At 33.1% G+C, this 15,426-nt stretch overlaps 1 protein-coding gene across 1 annotated transcript; it reads right to left on the reverse strand.

The window, feature by feature from the left end:
- Positions 1-1,647: 1,647 nt before the first annotated feature.
- Positions 1,648-3,227, reverse strand: LOC105261520 (uncharacterized). Its single transcript, XM_059129177.1, has 3 exons — positions 2,934-3,227; positions 2,526-2,787; positions 1,648-1,746 (listed from the first exon to the last, which is right to left on the reverse strand). Exons 1-3 carry the CDS (start codon positions 3,157-3,159, stop codon positions 1,698-1,700), a joined length of 537 nt encoding a protein of 178 aa, XP_058985160.1. The 5' UTR covers positions 3,160-3,227; the 3' UTR covers positions 1,648-1,697.
- Positions 3,228-15,426: the final 12,199 nt, after the last annotated feature.

Below are 15,426 nucleotides of genomic sequence, written 5' to 3' on the forward strand. Positions count from 1 at the left end.
GATTACAAATTAACATGGACAGACGGACGGACATACATAGCTAGATCGACTCATCTCGGCGAGATAGGAAGATCCATATATACTTTCCTATGTGGGAAATCAATATTTCGTGGTGTTACATAATTTTTGGCCCAATCAAACTTATAATTGGGGGTATTATACATTCTTATATCCACATAGTATTGTAGGATATAAAAATGTGAAAAAGTATAGTAACACATCAGTTAAGAACGGCTGGGCCGATTTGATTTTTTTTTTTTTTGTTATTTGTAATTACAGTGGAAACGTTGTCATAAAAGAGAATTTTGAGAAAAATCCCGGAACTAAAATAAAATTGACTGTTCTATTTTTATATGGAATTTTGTGTAGAATTGTTTCAGAATTCCTTTTGGAATTGAACATTTTTATTGAAAAAAAAAAAAAAAAAACGAAAAAATCGAGAAAGTTTGCATATTTTCTATACATGCTGTTATATGGTTGCCATACCCAAATTTTGATTAGATATGGAAATAATTTATCCAATGAGAACTCAAAATGAAAAATTCAATGGTACTTCAATCACTGAAATACCGAATATGAAAGGCACTGCAATATGTGACCTATACAAAATAGTGGAGTGAATGGAAAATATATTAAGAAAAGGATTCATATACTCGGAAATTTCTTCCGAACCCTTACAAGTAAACTTAAATCATAGGTAACGTTATACGGGCACTTTGCGCTATCGTCAGTAATTACACTACACCGCAGACAATCTTGGGGTTAGAAAATGTTTCCATACAAAACGGTCCGCAAATATTTTGCCCTATACTCCGCAAAAGTTACGATAAAGTTTTAAATTTGATACAGTCACAGGGGTTACATGAGGAATCATTTGTACAAAATATGTATCAGGTTGGTCTACATTGTGATGTAGCCCCCCTCAAATGACATAGTCTCTTTCAAATGCCTAAAATGTTGGTAATTTAAGATTTTAAAAAGAAGAACAAATTCTTTCAAATAGTTATAAGTATAGGACACTGCTTCATTATAACTCTTATGTAAAGGTATACGGTGATTTTAGCTATTACCAAGGACTTGGTCGCATTTTTCAATTGATATTGTCCTTATTTGGCATCTACACGCAAAAAAATATAAGCCTCTCTAACATATGTCCCAAACATATTTTGCAGCAAACAAATATATGTTTGCAAACATTCCCAAACATAACATATGTTTGGGTGCTGCAAACAAATTATGTTTGGGTCCAAACATAATTAATGTTTGGGTCCAAACATAATTAATGTTTGGGTCCAAACATAATTAATGTTTGGGTCCAAACATAATTAATGTTTGGGTCCAAACATAATTAATGTTTGGGTCCAAACATAATTAATGTTTGGGTCCAAACATATTTTTTGTTCGGGTGCAAACATAATTTATGTTTGGGAGCAAACATAATTTATGTTTAGATCCAAACATAATGTATGTTTGACTGGAAACAAACTTATGTTTGGGTCCAAACATAAGTTGTGTTTGGACCTAGATATAATTTATGTTTGGGTCCAAACATAATATATATTGGGGTGCAAACATAAATTTATGATTGGGTCCATTTGTATACTTACTGCAGATATAATTCAACCATAATGCAAACTAGTTTTAAAATCAATTTTTGATATTCACATTTTATTTAACATAAAAGAAATTCATACATATTATAATATATAATATAACTTCAGAACTTCAAAATCTTCACGTTTAAGTCTGAAAGATATTTTTTTTAATAAATAAATAACAATAATTATTGAAGTATTAAAAAATAATAAAAGCAAAAAAATATAAAACTTTTGCAAATACTAAAAAAAATAATAATAAAACTGATTAAAATCAATAAAAATATTGATATTAATAATTAATATTAAATTATTAACACATTTTTATTTTATCAATAACAACAATATATTATTTATAAAAATTAAAACATAATAAATTAATATTAGAAACATAAGAATAATTTTAAGCATAATAAAAATTGTAATAATTAAAATAATAAAATAATATCAGTAATAAAAAATTGTTAAAAATAATAATATTAAAATAAAAATTCTAATTATAAAAATATTAAAGAAAATAAATAATTTATACTGAAACATAGTTTTTTATTTTCTTTAATATCTTTATAATTAGAATTTTTATTTTAATATTATTATTTTTAACAATTTTTTATTACTGATATTATTTTATTATTTTAATTATTACAATTTTTATTATGCTTAAAATTATTCTTATGTTTCTAATATTAATTTATTATGTTTTAATTTTTATAAATAATATATTGTTGTTATTGATAAAATAAAATAAACATTTGTTAATAAGTTTATAATTTATATCGTGCCAGTTTTCATAAAACTTTTATTTTATATTAATTTTTTAATTTATTATTATTAATATTATTCTTAATATTTGTTATTATTTTTATTTATTAATTTATTATTTTTCCTTTTATTACAATCACTATTTTTTCAATAAAGTAAAATACTTACAATCTGTTAGGGTCTTCTTTTAGACATTCGTCAATAAGGGCCTTCGAAATATTCACCCTATCTTTATTTTGCAGGCGTTTTTCGGCAATAAAAATTCTCCAGATTTTGTTGATAGCCGGAATTGACTTGATGGACTCTATGTCAGTCTTTAAAGTTGAAATAACATTTGTTTTTGGGGTAAGATCCCCAAAACCACCTACGGATTCACACTCCGATAGAGTGCCACTAACTGTCGATGCTGATGCCACTGATCGAACGGAGTCTAAATGAAAATTAAATATATTATTTAAAAAAAGAAATATATTATTTAAAAAAAGAAAAAAATATTAACAGCCTGTTTCTTTATTTTGAAACGAAATTTTTTTTGTTCCGACATAAAGAAACAGGCTGTAAATCCAGTGTACTTACCTCCAAATTGCAACTCAATATGAAAAGTAGGTGTTGACATATATTGATGAATTACTTTTTCAAACTGGTCTTCTTTAATGGTTGCACCAAACTCTAAGGCTGTTATTTTTCTTGAGGCATCAATTTTTAACTCTAATTTGGCTGCTTTTATAAAGCTTTGTAGATTTAAAGGCTCCGGCGCTTCGACAAATAATTTGTCTTCCCCCAAAACAGTTGGTATCAACATTTATTACAACACTTGTGACACGACGCGAAGGCACAAAACAAATAAAAAGAATAAAAAAGAACACAACCAGAATGCCAACATGAGACACGCGCAAATGTTACGCTCTTTTGTTCTCATCAAGCAAATCGGTGTGTATGCGAAAAACGCATGTATGTATGCATGAACATTAGTAAGAAGCAACGTCTCAGCAACAAAAAAACATCCAAACAGCTCTTTGTGTGTTGTTGTTGGCATTTTTTGGTGCATGGACAATAGAAAAGAAATAAACGTCTCAGCAACAGTTTCCATCCCATCTCAACTTGAGACACGCGCCAATGCTACGCTCTTTTGCTCTCACCAAGCAAACACTGCCGATCGCTGCTGTAACTATGTGTGGTGTGTGCGCGGCAAGAGGGATGGAAACTGTTGCTGAGACGTTTATTTCTTTTCTATTGTCCATGCACCAAAAAATGCCTACTTGAGAAAGAAAACGTTACAACAACAACACACAAAAAAATTGACTCCTCTGTATATATGTCGGTGTTAATGCGAAAAACGCATGTATGTATGTATGCATGAACATTAGTAAGAAGTAACGTCTCAGCAACAACTAGAAAATTCACACCGCACAACAGCAACGAAAAAACATGCAAAAAGTTTTTTCGTTGTTGTTGTTGTGCGGTGTGTATTTTCTAGTTGTTGCTGAGACGTTACTTCTTACTAATGTTCATGCATACATACAACTTCTATTTACAGTTATATTTGGAAGAGAGCAAAAAATGTTTCGGTTCTGCTTTGTTGTGCGGCCAACCAAGCCAACACATCATCAACGCAAAAACAGACTTCTCACCCTCCTGTCTTCTTTTAAGTCACCTATAACACCAATTCAAAAGTAATCGAGAGCTCTGTTGTTTAGCTCTTTGAAAAAAATCCTCTCCGCACCCATAAAAAAATATGTTCTAACATATAAAATATGTTGGTACCTAACAAATAAAATTGAGTTATGTTACAAAATGTTGCAAACAAATATTTGTTTGCACCGAAACAAATTATGTTTGCATCCAAAAATATATTTGTTTGCAACCAGTCCCAAACAAATATATGTTTGGATCCAAACATATTTCTAACATATATTTTTCTGCGTGTAGCTTCTGGTAGAAGACCTCTTCGCGAAAATTTTTCAATATTTCGGAGTAGCGCTTATATAAAAGTACCTCCTGATTTTACATATTTCGAGGGTTGTGATTATATTTTCGAATCGATTTGACTTAAAACTAAAACCTCTTACTGAAAAATAGGATCAGGTTTTCTGAAAGACGTATTTATTTCTATTTAATCGAGTCATCATTTTTACTAAAAATTGTACCACTTATGTGAGCCAGATTTGTGAATTATTATGCTTTAAAAACTATGCAATAAAGACTAAAACTACGGGTCGACAACGGGGACTGGGCCAGCTAGTTTTTTATATTATTCAAAAGCTTCATATTAATGGGAGTTCAAAGTAAAAAAATATGGTGCAAATTTTTTTTTTTTTAACACAAATGTTGACTGTAAAATTTACGGCGTTATACTACTTTTATTTATTTATACTTTTTATACCCTCCACCATACTATGGAGGGTATATTAACATTGTCATTCCGTTTGTAACTCATCGAAATACTCATGTCAAATCAAAGAAAGTATATATATTCTTGATCAGCGTAAAATTCTAAGTCGATTTAGAGATGTCCGTCTGTCCATCTGTCTGTTTGTTGTAATCACTGTTGTAATGTTTTGCCCCCGGAGCTAGAACCCATTAAAACCTACAAATACCAATTTGTAGATAAATCCGGGGAAAAATGTGGCAAAAATCAACAAAATACCGAAAATCGAAAGGTGCCGTTATATGGGGACTATACCAAAACGTGGACCGATATATCTCATTTTCAATACCAACCATCTTAGATACAATACAAATTGTTCTGCCAAATGTTGACGCTCCACGTCAAAACATAAAGACAGACCGACATCGGTAAATAGACTTAGAATTTTATGCTGATATTTAGGGATGTTACGAACGGAATGACAAGGTTAATATACCATACTTTCCAAGGTGGTGGGTATAAAAAAACTGCAGATTGTTAAATTCTGTAGAATATGCTTTAAACACTAAGACTAAGCGCCAACAACTCGGAAGGGCTTAGCAAATTTGAAATTACGTTCCAACTTCAACCAAAATAAATTCTTAATTGCTAGATTGTTTACCACCGCATTAATGTGTTACCAATTTGAATTTTAAATAATATCACCGAGGGTTAAACAATTTTGAAAATTTTATTCGGTTGGTCTAGATACAAATTTTCTTAATCCTATAACCGTATACGAGAGTATTGCAAGTACTAAACATTCTGGGTAAATTATGAACGAAATTATGAAAAATAAAGACTTGAGATTATTTTTATACCCTACACCACTAGGTGGTCAGGGTATTTTGTCTTTGTGCATTTGTTTGTAACAGGCAAAAGGAAACGAGATAGACCCATAGTTCCTTTTGATGATCTTCATAGAATCACATTATGAGTCGATTTATGCATGTCCATCCGTCCGTCTGTCCGTCTGTCCATGTACTTTTGTAAACAAAGTACAGTTCGCATTTATTGCCCTATCCAGATGAAATTTTGCACAAATCATTTGTTTGGCCCAAGGACGAACCCTATTGAAATTGGAGATAATCGGTCAAAATTTAGATATAGCTCCCATATATATCTTCGTCGGATTTGCCTTTTATTGTGCACCAAACGTGTAATATCAGTTTGCACGTACGATCAGATTGGACCTGAAAATAAGTATGCCAAATTTGATCGAAATCGGTTCAGATATAGCTATAGCTCCCATATATATTGTTCATCCGATTTGTTATTTTTGTCCTCCGCAGCCGTAATATGCACTCTGCAACAACAATATTTGGGGAAATATATATAATACAGCTCAGAAATACATTAGCCAAATTTTATCGAGATCGGTCTAGATTTGGATATAGCTCCCATATATAACTTCGTCCGATTTACCTTTTATTGTACACCAAACTTCTAATATTTGCCCAAATTGGATAAAATTTGGCACTTACGACAGAATTGAGTCTAGAAGCTAGTATGTCAAATTTGGTGAAGATCGGTTGAGATATAGTTATAGCTCCCATATATACAGTTCATCTGATTTGTCATATTTGTTACCCAAAGCCGTAATATGCACTCCGTAACAACGATATTCAGGGAAATATATCAAATACAGCTCAGAAATATTTTTGCCAAATTTTATCGAGATCGGTTCAGATTTGGATATAGCTCCCATATATATCTTTATCCGATTTCAAATTAATTTCGCACCAAATGGGCAATACAAGTCCGAATTTAAAAGATACAAATTCGGCATATCTAGTCCTTTGAACTTTAAACTATATTTATAATCATAGCGTGTATGATTGAATTCTCTCATAAAAACTTTTAATTGTTATGCGCAGCTCTACTAAATTAGCAAAGTGGTGTAGGGTATCATAAAGTCGGCCGCGACCGACTTTAAGACTTTCTTTACTGGTTTATTTTTAGCATGGGGGTCGTTTGCGCCAGAAAGTATTTATTTTTTACTTTTGTTAAAGTTTATATTTACAAAATAACATTTACGGCAATAAAAATATTTGTTCGAAAATAACTTGCATATAATAGTAAACTCTTCTATTATATGCAAGATATTTCTTTAAAAGTGAAGTTTAAAATGTTCCTTATGTTTTAATAAAATTGTCACACAAACATTCCGCTAAAAATTTTATGTGACATGTTTTATCATCTTGACTTGCACGCACTCTCATGTTGCCATTCAAAGTATGTGGTTAAGAAAACAAACGTTGACATTTACGGAGCAGTTGTCAGTCATGCTTAACCACATTTCGTAACCCATATTTCCAGCATAAACGCAGACATTGAACAATGCTGCAGATATACATACAAATACAACAAGCGTATGAAACACCCGTTACTACAAAAAGATGTTTTAGAATTCTTCCAACTAATTATTTCGTCAGTTATAAACTCTACTGCATATCTGGCAGTGTGATGTGTCTGCACTCCACATGAAATGTACTTAAGTAAAGTGAAAATAGTTTTTACAAAGGCGGTTTCTTATCCCTGGTAATCTGGAAAGACAATTCTAGTATTAAATATTGTTTAAAGCTTATAATTAAATACTTTTTGGTTGAGAAAGGAGTCATAGTATTATAAAGAAAGCAGAACCATTATACAGGGTTAGATGAAAAAACTGCAACCAACTTCATTTCCAAGCCACTCGTCCGAAAGATGTTAAAATTAAAATAATAAGATTATTCCAGTGACAGCTCTTTATATTGTTTACAAGCGTACAAAAACATTTTGGTGAGTATTTTCCAGGAAAAGAGTTATTCGCGATGGAATTCAAGCGTGATAATGTGATTTCTGCATATTTGGCTGCAAGTGGCTATCGTTAGAGCACTCCAGCATTTAAATGTGAATAAATCCTTTGTGTACCATCGCTCGTTACTGTGATACTCGTAGCGTAGCCCGACGTCAAGGAAGTGGACGGAAGAAAACTGTAACATCAGCAGAAATGGCTCCAAAAGTAAAGAAGTGATTTGATCGAAACCCGCGTCGCAGTGGCCGAAATATGGCTCGTGAGCTGAACGTATCCCAATATTCCATTCGGCAAATATTTAAAAATGTGCTCGGGGTTAAGCCATTGAAATTCCAAAAAGTGCAAGAACTTACACCGCAACAGAAAGAAAATAGACTCAAAAGAGCTAATGAGTTGCTTCGCTTGGCCGAAAGTTTTGGTTTGCTGCGATGAGAAAACATTCGTTGTCCATCAGTTTGTGAACAAACAGATCGTTTTTACTTGCCAAAGAGGTCAGCTGAACTGTTCACCTTCGGTTGGCCACCAGAACTCAAGCGCCGGCCATGGAGATGGTGTGGGCCGCCATAACAATCGATGGTCTCTTTCCGTTCGAATTAATCGACCGTGGCATCAGAATAAATGCCGAATATTATCGCGAAAATATTCTGGAGGGTGTATTTAAGCCTTGGACATGCAAACATTTTTGGCCGCAGACCTTGGACATTCCAACAGGACTCAGCAACCGCCACCCAAGAATGGTTACAAAATGAGGTTCCTCGCTTCATTTCCAGCGCACACCAAAATCTCCGGATACCAATCCGTTGGACTATTGTGTATGGAGTATTTTGGAAAGCAAGTTTGGCACTAAAAAAATACCAAATTGTCGATCACCTCAAGCAAGCGCTTCGCCGGGAATGACCCAAAATACCGTAGAGCAACATTCGGACAGCGTGTGGCGGTTTCATTGGCCGTTTGAAGCCCATAATTCTTGCCAAAGGTGACCAATTAGAACAAATCTAAACTTATTCTAAAATTGGATGCTATTTCCGAATTTTTTTGCTTTCATTCAATAAAATTTAAAAAAAAAAAAACAGTAAGGAAAGCTCAAAAGTCGGGCGGGGCCGACTATATGATACCCTACACCACTATGCATATTTAGTAGAGCTCTCGTAAAAAGGTTTATACAGTGCATTTCAGAGCTCTATGAAATATTTGGTACAAAATCAAAATCTATCTAATTCTATCTAATTCTATAGCTATCTCTGAACCGGGGTTCTCCAAATTTTACGTATTAGCTTCTAGACTGAATTCGGTGTTATGTACGAAAATTCAGGTGATTTGGGCTGATATTGACCATTTAGTGCACATTTAACCCTAAATCGGATGAAGATATATATGGGAGCTATATTCAAATCTGAACCGATTTCGATAAAATTTAAAACAGCTATTCCTGTGCTCCATCTAATACCTGGTACCAAATATCACGGTTGTGGTGTGAATATCACAAATGTAAGGGACTAAAACACTAAATCGGATGAAACATATATATGGTTGCTATATCTATATCTGAACCGATTTTCACTAAATTTGATATACTTGCTTATAGGCTGAATTTGGTCCGATGTACTAAAATTCAGTCCATTTGGACTTATATCGGCCATTTGGTGCCCAATTAACCCGAAATCGGATGAAGATATATATGGGAGCTATATCCAAATCTGAACCGATTTCGATAAAATTACAAACAGCTATTTCTGGGCTGTATCTTATATCTGGTACCAAATATCATTCTTGTGGAGTGCATATTACGAATGTGAGAGGCTTAAACACCAAATCGGATAAAACATATATATGGGAGCTATAGCTGTTCCTGAACCGATTTTCTCCAAATTTGTTGTATTTGCTTTAAGGCTAATCTCGGTCACATGTGCCAAAATTCGGGCCATTTGGGCTGATATTGGCCATTTGGTGGTCAATTAACCCGAAATCAGATGAAGATATATATGGGAGCTATATCCAAATCTGAACCGATTTCGATAAAATTTAAAACAGCTATTTCTGTGCTCCATCTAATACCTGGTACCAAATATCACGGTTGTGGAGTGCATAGTAGGAATGTTAGGGACTTAAAGATCAAATCCGATGAAAGATATATATGGGAGCTATAGCTATATCTGAACCGATTTTCTCCAAATTTGATATACTTGCTTCTAGGCCGAACTCGGTTGGGTGTGCCAAAATTCAGGTAATTTGGACTGATAGTGGACATTTGGTGCACATTTAACCCGAAATCGGATGAAGATATATATGGGAGCTATATCTAAATTTGATCCGATTCTCACCAATTTCAATAGGGTTCGTCCTTGGGCCAAAAAAATATTGTTTGGAAAATTTCATCTCAATCGGATAATAAATGCGACCTGCATTTTGTTCACAAGAATACATGGACAGACGGACGGACGGACGGACGGACAGACGGACGGACGGACGGACAGACGGACGGACATGCATAAATCGACTCAGAAAGTGATTCTATGAAGGTTCTCAAAAGTAACTATGGGTCTAACTCGTTTCCTTCTCCATGTTACAAACAAATGCACAAAGATATAATACCCTTACCACTATGTGGTGTAGGGTATAAAAATGTAAAAATTATTGCGTTTTGACTTTTTTGCAGTTTTTATACCCTCCACCATACTATGGAGGGTATATTCATTTTGTCATTCCCTTTGTAATTCATCGAAATAATGATCTTAGACCCAACAAAGTATATATATTCTCGATCAGCGTAAAATTCTAAGACGATTTAGCCCTGTCCGTATGTTTATCTGTGTGTCTGTCTGTCCGTCTGTCTACTTGTCTGTCTGTTGTAATCATGCTATCTTTCGAACGAATTGAGATAGAAGGCTAAAATTGCACACATGTCTAGTTTGCCAGTAAGCAGGTTAAGTTCGTATATGGGCCATGTAGGTCCACGTTTTCATGTAGCCCCCATATAACGGTACCTCCCGATATTCGGTATTTTGATGATTTTAGCGATATGACTCACGGGAATTGTTTCATATTTGGCATTTGAAGTTCGAAATGAATACAACAGCCTGAGACAGAAAGTTGTCTGTGCAAGTGCACGTCTTCGTGTAGCCCCCATATAACGGTACCTCCCTATATTCGGTATTTTGATGATTTTAGAGACATTATTTACCGGAATTGTTTCAAAATTGGTGTTTGAAGTTCGAAATGGATACTACAGCCCATGGTACAATGATATCAAGGTAGGGCTATGATACCATATGATTTTAATTTTTTTTATTTTCTTGGCTTAATATGTCATCTTTATTTGTTTATGTAAGTGTTTTATTTTCAATAACTAAAAAATTGTTCAGAAAATATTCAAATTCGGATGTTTTCAAAATGTTTATTTCAACGTATGCATCGACAAAATCTAGAGTTTTTGTAGAGAAATAATCCTTTAGAAATATATAGTACATGATTTTGAAAAGATGTGTTGACTTTTACAGGGGTTTTCAATTATTTATTCAAAATAAATGCAACAAGTTGTTTGATTTTTTATTGTTTGTTTGTACCATGCTACAGCCTAAGTCATTATTCGCCGTAGCAGTTTCAAATTACGTATTTAGAGTTCGTAATGGGAACTACAGTCCGTGACAGAAAATTGTGTATGCAGGTCCAGGTCTTCGTATAGGCCCCATATATCAGTACCTACTTATATTCAGTATTTTGACGATTTTAGGTACAATACTCAACGGAATTGTTTGAGATGTCGTATTTGAAGTTCGTAATGGAAGCTACAGTCTGTGACGGAAAATTGTCTATGCAGGCCCAGGTCTTCGTATAGCTCCTATATAACGGTACCTTCCTATGTACGGTATTTTTAAAATGATAACAGAATTTTTGGCGAATATTATATTTTTCGAAAATTTTCAAATTTGTTTTAAATGGTGGAGGGTATTCAATGTTCGGCCCGGCCGAACTTACTGCTTTTTTACTTGTTTTATCTCACCCTGTATAGGGGCTATACCCAAATGTGTGTAAAATTTGGCTACTTATCTCAATTCGTGCGAAATATAACGTAATTATAATGAATATGTGGGCATCGCTTAGTCGAATTTTAAGCTGGCCATCTTGATTATTTCAAACGGAATGGCGTAGGCTATTTAAAAATAGATCTTCAGAGCCTTTCTCTAAATAGTTAAAGACTATTATCGGTAACTGCATTTGGCGAAATTGGTTGTCAAGTTTGCGACAAAAAGGTAAAATTCGACTGCCAGAATTTAAAAACAATCTTAAAATCCTAAAGCTGCACTACTCACAGGCATGCTAAGTTTAAATACATTCAGGGTTGATTTCAAAAATGTATAATATGAGTAATGCTCTTATATATCTTTGTATTGCCTGTAATAACAATTATGATTATGTTATTTTCCGGAGACCTATTGGCGACATCATCATCATGACTATAACCAAATTAAATGTTTCTTAAAGTGTCCCCTGTTTTCTTTATGCCAAACCACAATTCTTAGAATTAATTTCTCTTCGCGTTTCCTGTTACACGTTCTGCTAGACACGTGTACTTTTCTATTTATGAATTGATACAATTTCACTTGCTCTTTGTGTTAATGTCTTACAGTTCAAACTGACAATTATTTAAACACTCTTCATTTTATTGATGCCAAGGGTGTCATAAGTTGAACCAACATTATTATATTAATATTTTAGCGAGTTTTTAATATTATTTTTGAACATAAATCGTTTAATGTGTTGCGTCAACATATTTTTACTTTGGGAGAATCTCGCACCAAATAAATTGCTAATGTGTATAATTTTTAATGATGTCTTCCAGATGCACAAACAAACCTCCCCTACTCGGCGTCATCCCGTATCGTATCATTTCAGGATTCAATTATGAAATTTGTATACACAATTGCCTATGCAAATGAAAGAAAAGTATATGCATGCTAATAACGTTCATCAGGAACGGACTTTAATCCAAAAGAAGAATATTGGGAATGTTTTATAATTTTTTTTTTACATTTTTGATGGGATAAACAAATAATTTTTTAATAAGTCCTCCTGTCTCAATATATTGAGCATAAATCATATAGAGACGAGTTTGGAAAAATATCCAAGCATTATTTCCATTTCATTATTATTATGCAAATTGAAATAAGCTGAATTGTTAAAAGCTTTTGGCAGCAACATGCGCCAACAGTGCCAATGTGATTTAAATTAGAATAGATTGTATATTTATTGGAATTACTAAATAAAATGATTAAAAATGTATTTATAAGACCAAATCAACAAATCATTAGGATGCGTGGAGCAAATGCTTGATATGAAGATACCAAACTAGTGTGAACTTGATTCTAGGTCGAATTCGGTTGGATGTGCCGAAATCCACTTCATTTGGGATGGTAATAATCATCATCATATCCAAATCTGAACCGATCTGCATAAAATTTTGCAGATGTATTTCTGAGCTGTATCTGGAACGAAATATCATAAATACAAAATCGGATGAAACATATATATGGGATCTATATCTGAACTGATTTTCACAAGATTTGGCGTATTTTCTTTGGATGTGCCTAAATCCATCCTATTAGGTCAAATATATGGGGGGACACAATAAAATTGAAATCTGACTAAGATGGGAGCTACATCTAAATTTGAACCGATTATCGTCAATTTCAATATTTGATGTACTTGCTTCTAGGCAGAATTCTCTCGGATGTGCCAAAATTCAGGTCATTTAGACTGATATATGCCATTTGATGCACAATTAACACGAAATCGGTGGAAGCTATATGTGAGTGTATGTAGGGTATAAAATGTGAGTGCTATATACAAATTTGAACCGATTCTCACCAATTTCAAAAGAGTTCGTCCTTGGGCCAAGCAAATATTATTGGCAAAATTTCATCTCAATGCGACCTGCATTTTTTTCATAAAAATACGTAGACAGACGGACGGACTGACACGCATAAATTGACTCAGAAAGTGACTCTATGAAGATTCTCAAACGTAACTATGTGTCTATCTCGCTTCCTTTTCATTGTTACAAACAAATGCACATATACATAATACACTTACCACTATGTGATGTCTATATCTATAAAAGAGGAACATCGCCTGAAAGTAACATAGGCTATATAAATGTTTGAAATTCCACTTGGAACTGGAGATATAGCATCAGAATCGGAGTTACCTCCCAAAATTTTAGATTTTAAATGCACTTATCTATTGATCGATTACAGATACAGTCTCCAAATTTGGAATGCGTAACGGAATTTGAAACAAAAATAAATTTGGCAAAATATATTGAAATCGGTTTACATTTAGATATAGCTCCCATATATATTTTCTCCCGATTTCATGTATTTAATGCACCAAACCCGCTATGTATCTCTAATTCCAATGAAATTTGGAATCTGTGATGGTATTTGTCCATCAAATTTGTTTGCCAGATTATATTGAAATCGGTTCAGATTTATATATAGCTCCCATATTTTTCGGCCGATTTTATATATTTAATGCACCAAACCCGCTATGTATTTCTAATTTCAATGAAATTTAAAATGTATAAGGGAATTTAAAACGAACGTACATTTGCCAAATTATATTTAAATCGGTTCAGATTTGGATATAGTTCCCATATATATTTTCGACCGATTTCGTTTATTTGATGCACCAAACACGATACATACGTTCTATTTTAACGAAATTTGGAATAAGCGAGGGGATTTAATCAGAAAATAAATTTGCCAAATTATATTGAAATCGGTTCACATTTGGATATAGCTCCCATATATATTTTCGATCGATTTCGTTTATTTGATGCGCCAAATACGATATGTATGTTCAATTCCAATGAAATTCGGAATGCGTGACGGGATTTTGATCAGAAAATAAATTAGTCAAATTATGTTGAAATCGGTTCGGATTTGGATATAGCTCCCATATATATTTTCTTCCGATTTCAGATTTTTGATTCACCAAACACGATATGTATGTCTAATTGCAATGAAATTTGGAATAAAGGACGGAATTGACTACATAAAATTGTCGATTTATATTGAAATCGGTTCAGATTTGGATATAGGTTCCATAAATATATTTCGGCCGATTTCATGTATTTTATGCACCAAAAACAATATGTATGTCCGATTAAAAGAAATTCAGAATGTGTGGCAGAAGTACGTAATTTAGTACAAAGAAAAATCCAAATTATATTGAAATCGGTTGAGATTTGGATATAGCTCCTATATATATATTCGGCCGATTTCACATATTTGATGCAGCAAACACGATTCTTATGAAATTCGGAATAAGTGAATATCAGAATGTGTCGTGGAGTAAAAATTAATTTTCCAAATTATATTGAAATTGTCTGAGGTTTGGATATACCTCCAATATATATATTCGGTCGATTTCATATATTTAATCAAAAAAAAAAAAAAAAATCACCAATTTCATATATGGAAGGTGTGACGTACTTTGGTCCAAAAATAAAATTTTGTCAAATTATATAGAAATCGGTTTAGTTTGGGATATAACGCCGTTGCACACAAAAATTTAATTGAGGGTACGATTGTTATAGGGAAGTATGTTGCTACCTCGAATTCTCTAATAGCATTGCAGATTGCAGTTTCCTGCACGCTTGGCTTTTGCTATGAAATTAATAAATCCGAAGGACAAACTCTTCGTGTATGCGGACTAAATTTGGCAAGTTGGTGTTTTTCTCATGGACTTCTGTGGCTGGCATGTTCACGCGATGGTAGACCGAGAGATTTATTTGTTTACGCATTAAAGTCTTACAATATATATGTTTTTTAAATTCTTGAATTTGTGTTATTATTTTTTTAAAA

Source organism: Musca domestica, unplaced genomic scaffold (assembly GCF_030504385.1).
Source record: "Musca domestica strain aabys unplaced genomic scaffold, Musca_domestica.polishedcontigs.V.1.1 6, whole genome shotgun sequence".
NCBI classification, from domain to species: domain Eukaryota; kingdom Metazoa; phylum Arthropoda; class Insecta; order Diptera; family Muscidae; genus Musca; species Musca domestica.

Bases quoted from the DNA above. Each gene is read 5' to 3' on its own strand.
- LOC105261520 (XM_059129177.1), bottom strand. From the start codon at position 3,159: ATGTTGATACCAACTGTTTTGGGGGAAGACAAATTATTTGTCGAAGCG. The intron at 2,788-2,933 runs GTAAGTACACTG...ATTTTCATTTAG, and splicing joins TATTGAGTTGCAATTTGGAG to ACTCCGTTCGATCAGTGGCA. The intron at 1,747-2,525 runs GTAAGTATTTTA...AATATCTTTCAG, and splicing joins AAAGAAGACCCTAACAGATT to ACTTAAACGTGAAGATTTTG.